This window comes from Pyrus communis, chromosome 5, assembly GCF_041283825.1.
Source record: "Pyrus communis isolate YQ-2024b chromosome 5, ASM4128382v1, whole genome shotgun sequence".
NCBI classification, from domain to species: Eukaryota; Viridiplantae; Streptophyta; class Magnoliopsida; order Rosales; family Rosaceae; genus Pyrus; species Pyrus communis.
The window spans coordinates 21,952,590-21,963,390 of record NC_142569.1 but is presented as its reverse complement, the minus strand read 5'-3'; the positions used below and the strand labels follow the sequence as shown (position 1 = coordinate 21,963,390).

General features: G+C 36.1%; 1 protein-coding gene across 4 annotated transcripts; it reads left to right on the top strand.

Moving 5' to 3' along the window:
• Positions 1–580: 580 nt before the first annotated feature.
• Positions 581–7,330, top strand: LOC137725871 (uncharacterized). 4 transcript variants are annotated; one of them, XM_068464698.2, is made up of 8 exons: positions 581–1,070; positions 2,584–2,686; positions 2,787–2,961; positions 3,774–3,915; positions 4,442–4,562; positions 4,696–4,867; positions 5,448–5,501; positions 7,070–7,330. In XM_068464698.2, exons 1-8 carry the CDS (start codon positions 745–747, stop codon positions 7,078–7,080), a joined length of 1,104 nt encoding a protein of 367 aa, XP_068320799.2. In that variant the 5' UTR covers positions 581–744; the 3' UTR covers positions 7,081–7,330. The 4 variants fall into 4 exon arrangements, with proteins under 4 accessions (XP_068320799.2, XP_068320798.2, XP_088550911.1 ...); XM_068464697.2 differs by having other exon boundaries at positions 5,445–5,501; XM_088694785.1 differs by having other exon boundaries at positions 5,448–5,498; positions 7,070–7,213.
• Positions 7,331–10,801: the final 3,471 nt, after the last annotated feature.

The following is a 10,801-nucleotide window of genomic DNA, read 5'->3' as shown; positions in this document are numbered from 1 at the left end:
TTATATTCGATTTTAGCCGTTGGATTCAATAAATATATAAATATAAAACTAAAATAAAAGTTTGAATGTGAACCGTTGGATCAACCAACGACCCATGTGATTGTGGATGCCGGATCAGAAAAGAGTCGTTGGGCTCATAATCCTAGCACATAGCAAGGGAGACAGCCCCACGTGGGTGGGCCAGGACGTCTGAGCTAGCCTAGTGTTTTCGGCTCGTGGTGCGCGTCTGGGCTGGCAAGTCCAGTTCAATCCCCTTTATCCACTCCTATATCTAGGCTCCACCATTAATTTTGGGCTAATCTTGGCTGATATTCGAGTTTTTTTTTTAGATTCTAACACTTAACCCAACTTTAGAACAAGGGTTAAAAAGAAATTGGGGGGAATAGAAGGGAAATTTTAGGACTTACTCCAAAGATTGGAGTTGGTCTAAGGAAGTAAATTACATATATATATATATATAATTTTTTTTTTCTTTTTTGTTATCTTGTTGGAGAAAATAAATTGAAATACATTTCTTTTGTTGGAAAATGAAAAACAAAAGAATTTGCGAGTACAAAATGGGGGTAACCTGAGACTCACTGCACAACCCAGTTCACTTTACCCAGCCTAGTAAAGATAAAATTTCAAATTCCAGAAATACCCTCCACTCCTCCACACGCCACAATTACCCGTTTCCTTCTTTCTCCTCTCTCTCTAAACTCCAACCCCCGCCGAAATTTCGGTTAATTTCAAAGCCCAGGAAAAATGGTATCGGACTCGGAACTCCTGACCCGGCTCAGAGAAATCCTCCGCAGTTCGGACCTAGACACGGCCACCGCCGGCAGCGTCCGCCGGAAACTCGAAGCCGATTTCGGAGTTGATCTATCGGACCGGAAAAAGTTTATCCGGGACGAAATCGACATCTACCTCGAGACCCAGACCAAACCCCAAGGCGAAGAAGCAGAGGAGGAGGATGAGGTCGGTGAATCCTCGGAGAATGCAGAACAGAACGACGACGTTAAGGAAGAAGACGAAGAAGAAGAGGAGGAGGAAGAGGAAGAGAAGGAAAGCAAAAGTAAAAGGAGAAAAACGTGAGTTATTTTTTTATTATTCTCTTTTTTTACTGCGCTTTTGGATTTTCTTTAATTAGTGTTTGGTTGCTGGGAAAATTGGGTTAGTGGGTAGCAAAGAAATTTGATCGTTTTGGGCTTATGAGGATAAAATTTTCCCAATTTAGCCTTTATTCGGATTTATTGGGTCCGACCCACATTGTGAGAAATGCGCCTTTTTTTTCTTTCTGGTTTTCCATTGAAAGAAAAGCTTCATTTGTGGTTTTGGAGTAGTTGCAGGAAGTTAATTGTGTCTATATTTCTGCGTATTACCTGCGTCAAACGGTGTTTTTATTGCTTTTATCTATTGGATGGCTGAGAAATTTTTGAAAGTTGATGTCCTTTTGTTGTGTTAAACCATATCAACAGTGTTTGTATTGCATTTTTTATGTTAGCTTATAGTTATTTAGTTGCAGTTGAAATGATGAGTGTTTTTTGGCGTTTCTACATGTCCATACTTGAAAGTGGTACTGTAGTGCATCGTCTAAAATCTCAATGCTCATTGAATTATCAAATACTGAGGCTTTTGGACTGGTTGCAAACTGACAGCAGTCCGTCTTTCTTTCTTGTTCTGCAACTGAAAAGGCTCCTAAGATTTTTGAGTATACCGGTTTTAAGCTGTAGTATATTTAGATATGGTTCGGAGTATATGAGACGTCAATGTATAGTGAAGTATTGTATATGCAAGTGTACTTGTTGACAGTGAATTGAAAATGCCAATGTTGTAAGTTCAGATTCTTAGCATTCCTTACTAATCAAATTGAGTTCTAACTGAATTTGTATCTAGAGATATGGCCCTTAAAGTCCACCTTAGTTATTGTAAATCTCTTTGACAATTCTATTACTCGTATGCCTAAGAATTCCGTAGTTACTTCTGTTTAGCATAAATTTTATTTATTTAGAGCATTATAACAACAGAATTGAAGCTCATGTCATGACTACACTGACAAGTGAAGGATATTGTGCTACATTGAGAAAGCTCATATACTGACTACACTTGCATAGCTAACATGCATTCTTTCGTAAGTAAAACATATACCTTGAGAGTGCTTTAAGGATTGTTAAGTTGCATTCAATTATAAGCTAATTGTTTAATATGATTGTAGAATTTCTCAGAGTAAGGCTGTTATCTATGAAAACTTTGGGGATGAGGATTTGCTTAAATTGATTCTAGAAGAATGCGTTTTCTGAGTGTTTATTGTTATGTTCCCTCTTTTTCCTACACAATACAATCAGACACAAAAGAACATAATAACCTGTAGAGTATAACGAACGACCCTTTACTATTCACAGATCTTTCTTTTCTTCTATCTTTAATATGTTGTATTTCTTACTAGTCTGCATATCATTGTTACCTCTCGGACCTAATCTATATACTTTTTTCTGTGTTTGGTTACTTTTACCCGCACGATAGAGTATATGATATATGTTGCTCTGGAAATATGTATTTGCACTGGGCTCTACCTTTTCTAAGCTGTGTTATATTTCCAAATAGGGTGGATAAAGTTGTTGTCAAAAGAGGTGGCTTCAATAAAATATGTAGCTTGTCTCCACAACTTCAAGAATTTGTTGGGGTGCCCGAAATGGCAAGAACAGAGGTATAATTTGTTAAGCAATTTTTTGTTGTTTACTTGTCAATGCATCTTTCATTTGGACGGAACCAAGATGTCATGCTTATTCACCCTCTTTCATTCTTAGGTGGTCAAGAGAATTTGGGCCTATATCCGGGAAAAGGATTTGCAGGACCCAAAAAATAGAAGAAACATTAGATGCGATGAATCACTACATTCCCTGTTCCGTGTTAATTCTATTAATATGTTTCAAATGAATAAAGTCCTCTCCAAGCATATATGGCCACTTAGCAGGGAAGATGGTATGTCCAGAATTCTTTTCCTCATTTTTCTGATGACACTCATATGTGACCCAATTCTCGTGGTTCATTATTTACTTGTTTATATTATTTTCTTACCCCTTATGTTTTCATATGGATTTGTGCTCAATAATCTCTACTTTTCATTTTGTTTGTTCCTCTTTGTTTGATGAACATGGTATATGCAGCTTCATGACATGCATTTGAACTCCACTACACTTAAACGTGCACTCAATGAAAGTAAAGAACAGACATTTTTATAGCACATGCTATTTTCTACCGTAAGTCACAGAGGACAGGCTATATTACTAATCATTTGTTCATGTGATTGGTTATGATAGGATGGAAACATACGCTTACAGTGTTTGTTATGTGGAAAACATACACTTACAGTGTACTTCATTCATGTGATTGGTTTCTTCACCACGCAGAAGGCATATTCACACTAATTTCTGTTCTCTTCAGAAAGTAGAGTACTAAATATAACAAATAGCATTTGGCTATAAAGCATAAAGAAAAACATGATTCTTTAAATTTGTGATTTTTTGTTTTGAATCATGATTTCTTTTTTTCTTTTCTGCGTTATTTTGACTTTCTGTATCTCATAAGCTAATCCCTTTTTCAGTGTGTGCATTAGGATGGGATTTTTAATCTTTTACAACATCTGTCACAAAAAAGTCTTCTAATTGGGATCATTGCTGTATTTCATGCAATGGTACCTTATAATGTTCCTTATCATTTACCTTGACTAGTGTGAGTTGTGCATGGTATAGTATTTATTTGAGATCTTAACACCATAGCATGATGTAACTCAGAACCTGTAAAGCAAAAGAAGAAAGTGGAAGAAAGTGATCATTCTATCTCTGAAGGAGATGTAAGTAATGGAGCGGAACAGGAGGAAGAAGAGGAGGTGGAGGTTAAAAAAGTTAGTAGACGAAAAGAAAACAAGAAACGAAGGTTTGTTTTTTTAATTCATGTCTTACCCATTTTCGTGTAGGTTTCTGGTTTCGTTGGCCTTCTCATTGTTTCCACTATTTATTTAGTTTATCTATTATGCATTTTCAGAGTTTGAAAGTTTAATCTTATATCTTGAAGGCTTGTAGAGATTAAATTATGATTTATTCGTGACTTACATAACCAGGCAAAATCAGAGTTCCTAGAGATCCAAAACTGTAATTTCTGAGTCCAGTCAATGAATTCATTTATCATCTTATTTACTTTCTCAGAAGATAACATCCGTACAGTTGTTACTTGTGATTCTTTGAATTTCTCCCAACTTCCCCCTCCCCGCTCTCAAAAAAAAGTAGTTGTTTACTGTTTATTGTATAATGGATATATTGGGGTCCATAGTAACCTATTTTATATTCGTATCAACATCTATGGCTGGTAGGACCATATACCTGGTTCCAAGGTGGTAGAGTTTATTTTCTTTTAAAAATGGTTCTGATGTTTATTTGTTCTAATTGAGTGTGTTATCAAGTAGGTCTACTAAAGTGGATAAAGAAGTCAAGAAAAGGGGAGGTGGAGGTGGCTTTACCAAATTATGCAGCCTTTCTCCAGAACTTCAAAAGTTCACTGGAGTGTCAGCATTGGCCAGAACAGAGGTATTAATTTTAGATTTTCAAGAAACCACTTTGACCCCAAAAGAAAGAGGGAAATTTCTTTTATTTAACCAGTATTTGTTAAAGTATGCTTTCAAAACTCATTCCTTGCCCATTCTATTCTTTCATGAATTAGGTCGTGAAGAAACTTTGGATTTATATCCGGGAGAACAATTTGCAAGATCCAAAGAATAAACGAGATATAATATGTGATGAGTCATTGCGTGGCCTTTTTGACGTTGATTGTATCAATATGTTTCAAATGAATAAAGCTCTGTCCAAGCACATATTGCCCTTAAGTGAAGAAGGTATACATCTTCAATAAATAAACATTTTGCCACACACTTGTAGTTCAGGATGTTTGATTGTCATAAATCCTGCAGTTTTCAGCACAGATGAATCAAATTGCATTGTGTAGAGTGGGGAACTGTTTCTTGGATATAATTCTTTTTGCGCATTCATTTCCATTTTTCATGCATATGGATTATGATATATAAATAGCTTGATAGGAAAGTGCCGAAGGAATGAACTACTTAATTATTGTGCTTCCTCTCCCACACGTGTTGGACAGAATGGAACGCGGTAAAGAGTATTCCCTACATTTCATCCAGGGCTGCACATTCATCTTCGAATGACTACTTAAACATGTTTTGAAGTGTGCCTTTATCCACATACTGCTGCTTTCTGTTTCTTTACATGTCAAGTGATTAAAGTGATCAATTTTCTCGAGAATTTTATTCATTTACCAGGTCTGGTCATCAGAAGTGTATACCATGCCATCCATGTTCTGCTGTCATAGAATACATATAGTCTTGTGTTGAAGTTTTGACAAATTTCATGGTATCTGCTTCAGTAGTTTGACAAACTGTATTACATGTAATCTAGCAGCTCCAGACAACACTTCACAAAAGGAAAAGCAGTCTGAAGAGGAGGAAGAAGAAGGTGAGATAAATAAATTCAGGTCTTCAGGTTATCAAACTTTGTTGGTTTGCAAAGTTATTGTGCATTCATACCACATCCCGCATGCTGGTACTGGATTAATCCAAATAAGATGTTAAGAAATGAACCAAGGTGCTTTCAGTTATGAACTTGTGCTAATAACATAGTCTGACCCACCACCATTTCAATATTTAGATTTAGATGACTCTTAGAAAAACAAAAAAAACAGTGAAGAATGGTGATTCTGGTCTTCTGTCTTCCCTACCACTTTCGAATTCTGTTTTGAAATTCCTTAATAACTGGGAAAGGTTGTTATCACATGCTGGGGTAAGAGACTGCGGGAGTACTTAAAACAAAATGATCTACAGGTACTGCAATGTTCCTGTTCAAACCTATGCTCTTTCAAGAGCATAATGTTGAATAGTTTTAGTTTTGTTAATCACCCGGATATGAGCTCATATATTATTTATGAAAATCCTGAGCAGTGAGGAAGTGAATCTTTGCCCAAATGTATAAAAATGGTAATTTAAAACATTTTCATAGACATAATGCTTATTTTGCTTCCTTCAGCTCGACACTAAAAAAGCCAAGGTCAGTTTCTTGCTAGTGATTACTTGAGAATTTAAAGGTTATGTGACACAGTGCTCAGCTCAAGTATACTTGTTGTTCATGTCTTTTGTCACTGCAAATGATTCTAGAATGCTTTTGTGATTACACACCAGACCTTGCAGCTAGAAAATGGTTGGTATTTAATGACGAGTTCACTTAGTGGGTTTTCGTGTGTCGTATGTACTCTAGCTTATCCCTCTTACCTATGCTAATATTTCTAGCATTTATCTTGCAATTTTGTTCATGAAACATAGTTCAGTGTCATTGAGGTTGGTACAGAGGCATGGTCATTTGACAATTAATACCAAGATGTGCAAAGGCCAAGTATAATGCACGGCTACTGCGATCTGGTGAATGAAAGTTATGAATGTCGAGTTAGGCTGAGGCGTGAGGATGAAATATCTATTCAGAAGTCATTCTTCAGCTTAATGAGTCATGTAACCCTCGACTCTTGTCCCATTGTCAGCTTTTAAACTCCGTAAAGGTCAAACCTCAAAACACAAGTATCCATTTGTTGGCGTTGTCAATTATCTTTATTCGTCCCATTTTTTTCTTGTTCTGATAGTTGTAATACTATTTATTAGTACACTTGCACAAGGGTATCATCACATCACAGTTCTCTATTTGGTCAAATATCAGTCTCGTGTTCCTCCAGGTTTTAGAATCCAAAATCGATGTCATGCCTAGTAGTTTTGGATCTGTCATCTAATCATTGTGGGTCCAACACTTTCAGATCATGATAGAGCTCGTTTACTTTTTTGCCTATCGCTATTCCACCTTTTTCTCCAGTTCCTTGAAGTTCAATGGGGTAGAAATATCTAGAGGACATATTAAGTCTTGTTAATGGAGACACTTTAGTGACTCTTCTGTACTATATTGCCTTTGCTTTAGAGTCCCACTATATCTTGGTGCTGACTTTTTATCTCACGCCTGCTTTTTTGGCTGTTTTTCTCGCCTTGAAGGATCCGACTGATAAGCGGAGAACCGTTTGTGATGATAAGCTAAAAGAACTTTTCGAGGTCGACTCTTTCAATGGCTTTCTCAGTCTCAGATGTTCTGACTACTCATTTTCATCAAGATCGGACAAGATTGACGCCGAAGTGTAAATGCTTTGAGCCCAATTGAAAGAGGGCAGTTTTGGACTAGTTGTTATCCCTTCTGTAGATTTGTAGTTTTCATGCTCCTAACATCTTCAAGCAATGGAAATACAAATTTTGTTAAAACTTGTTCTTGCTTACAATGCTGCCCCTCACAGGTTCTTTTCATATGTTTGCACCCCAAACTTTTCGGTTATTTCGCCCTTTTTAAAGTGTTCCTGCTTATGTGTGCATAGCAGATTTCCGATTTAGCTAATATTTTGCAATGATGATCTAAGAGGTGCAACTTGAAAAAAAGACGATTCGGATAGTAGAAGTTCGATGTGGTGTGAATTTCACAACTAATTCTCATTTTGAAAAAAGGGGAATCCCTTCTCTTAAAAGCCTTCTACATCAACTAGCTTTTAGCTTAGTGGTAGTTATCATCACTTGGTAGGAAGAAGTATCATGTTCGATAACCCACGTATCCTAACATTTGTCAAAAAAAGAAAGATAGCATATACATTAGGGAAATAATAAACACATATTTTTAGCTTCTCACACATCCTTGTTAATTAATGTCCGTTGATTGATTTTATTTTTAATTATACCTAGACATTTTGTGATAAAACTCTCAAACTTATGATTTGCAAGTGAGTAGATGCGAGTGGAGAGACAATATGAGTGCGGTTAGTAATCGCACTCCAAATCCAAGGCATTAATTTTATTTTGAATCAATCTCCAAAGCATTGACTTTTGGGTTTCTTGAATGGAAACCAATATGGGCCTGTCCACTAATGCGTGCATTATCTAGTTCATTAAACTCGTAATGTGATTACAAATTTGTGTAATTAGCTATCCATCGTCAGTCGTGACATACTCATTAACATATTCAACAAAATGGCTTTTGTTATGGATTTGTATCCCAAGTCGTCGTTATAAACATGAACTTCACCATTCGTGATCTTGTGTTGGATTTCTTCTCTTTTCTAAATCGCCAGAATTTTTGAAAACAACCTAACCTACCTAGTCCACTTTCATCATCAAATCTCCCCACTTAGACGGCTCAACCCTTGTTATAACATTCATACGTAGCAGGGCTTTTAGCTAGGTAAAATTGTGCCAGTTCATAAGATTTGTGCCTAAATTACACGAGTCATTAAAGCCATGTTAATGAGTCACAAAGATTTTAATTTGCAAAATTTATGATGATCTATCCAATATAATGCAGTAAATGAGCTATAGACACTTATTTTATAGAGTGATGTTACAGATATTAAATTCTTTCACCAAATGGTGTGTTAGTATGCCATTTATTCAAATACGTATGCATACAAACACATCATTCGATGATAAACTTAGCAGAATATTCTATTCTTAGAAAAAAGAAAGAGGACTAGCGAAGAACAAATAAGCCACAGAGTAAATTGCAGCTATGATCCCCTAACTTTAACTCAATTGGAGCAATGGTCCCTCAACTAAAAATTCATTAGCATTGGTCCCTCAACTCATCAAAACGTGCAGCTATGGTCCCTCAACTAAAAATCCATTACCATAGGTCCCTCAACTTTAATTCAACAGGAGAAGTGGTCCCTTAACTTTAACCCAATTGTAGCAATGGTCCTTCCAACATAACTCTTTTTGACAAATTTTTGATGTAGTTGACGAAAATAACCATAATTACACACTTTGATGAGTTGAGGGACCCTTATTATGTAAATGGTTATTCCAACATAACTTATTTTGACAAAATTTTGATGAAATTGATGAAAATGACTATAGTTACACATTTTGATAAGTTAAAGGACCAATGGTAATGAATTTTTAGTTGAGGGACCATTGCTCCAATTTGATTAAAGTTGAGGGACTATTTCTACAATTTACTCTAAGCCACAAGGGAACAGAGCATCACTTTTTTAAATCAAATTGCAAACCAAATTATGCCTCACCAGTAAGAAACAAATACATTAATTAACACTTAATTAATAAGTCAATCATCTATAATCACATCATTTGATTTACAAATTTAATTTTAAAAAATTAACCTCCATAGCATTAGCCAATATTTTTTAGAGTGAAGACTGGGGAGTTGTGAAAGGCTACGAAGAACAGGGTTGAAAGAAATAAAAGAAAAAGGAAAAGAAATTGGAATTAAAGGAAGAAGACAAGGGAGGGAATCTGGTGGTGAGAAAGGGGCCCATCATTATTCCTAAATGTTAAAAGCACCGCCGCTCGTATGCCGCGATCCGGATTCCCACCATCCCATCATTTTGCCACGTCATATGCCCTCATCCCCTTTCCCGACAGTAGCCACGTTTTTTCACCGTACTGCGTACCACTCCCACCGTAATCTCTCCACTATACTCTACGGATTCCAACCCACCACTAGTTTTCAATTTCTTTGAGGGTTTTTTATTAGAATAAAAGCATCTCATCCTAATATGCAATGATAGTTTCAATCTCACAAGGTTTGAAAAAAAGTTCCAAATGACTCATAAATCCTAATAAACAAGTTCAATCTTTTATAAACTCTTGTAATGTTTCTCATTTCACTAATATGAGAGACTCTTTTATTTTCACATTCACAATCGCCCTTTCATGTGTGGCAAATTTTCAAGTCAAACACATAGACAACATGAACTGAGTGATGTGGAGCACGCGTAGGCTTTGGGTTTCCCACGTGAACCAACCTACTCTGATACCATGAAGAAATTAGAATTCTACCACAAAACCAATTGGCAATATGAGAAGTAGCTCAACCTCTTAAAAGTTCTTACAAGGTTTCTCATTTCATCAATGTGAGACTCTTTTATTTTATCTTCACAAGATTGAAAAATATATATTTTGGACAAATGGAACATGAAATCGACGTCTTCATGAGGTTTTCAAAAAAATAAAAAAATAAATAAAAAATCATCAATTATGAATTCTCAAATCTAAATCTTCGTTCTTTGAAAGGGAGGAGAAACAACATAGATGTAACATCTCACATCACCCAGGGAAGTGGATCATGTAAGCCATATAAATATATATATATATATATATATATATATATTCTCATCTCTACCTAGCATGAGGCATTTTGGGAGCTCACTAGCTTCGGGTTCCGTAGAAACTCCGAAGTTAAACGAGTTCGGGCGAGAGCATTCCCATGATGGGTGACCCACTGGGAAGTTCTCGTGTGAGTTCCCAAAAAACAAAACCGTGAGGGTGTGGTCGGGGCCTAAAGCAGACAATATCGTGCTATGATGGAGTCGAGCCCGGGATGTGGTGGGGATCCGAGCCGGGATGTGACAATAGAAGCCATCTTATAATTCAAAGATGTGAAGTGTGTCGGGCGTAAAAATAAAAATATAAAATATGTATTTGCACTTAAGAATTGAAGAGTGTAGCATGTACATAGAAAATGTGGAGTGCATGTTAAGAGTGGGTCTGAGGGTATATGGGAATCTATGTGGGTTGATTAAGAAAAATTCTAATTGAAAAAGCAAATGTGACGTGTAATAAGTATGTGTTGGGAAATTTAGAAAATTAACTAAAATTTAAACCCCATATAGAACTATAACCACTCTTTTAAGTTTATGATAATTATAACAAAAAATTTATATGAAAATACTA

Coding starts and splice junctions, on each gene's coding strand:
- LOC137725871 (XM_068464697.2), top strand. CDS start 745: ATGGTATCGGACTCGGAACTCCTGACCCGGCTCAGAGAAATCCTCCGC. Junction 2,962..3,773: donor GCCACTTAGCAGGGAAGATG/GTATGTCCAGAA, acceptor GATGTAACTCAG/AACCTGTAAAGCAAAAGAAG. Junction 3,916..4,441: donor AAAGAAAACAAGAAACGAAG/GTTTGTTTTTTT, acceptor GTTATCAAGTAG/GTCTACTAAAGTGGATAAAG.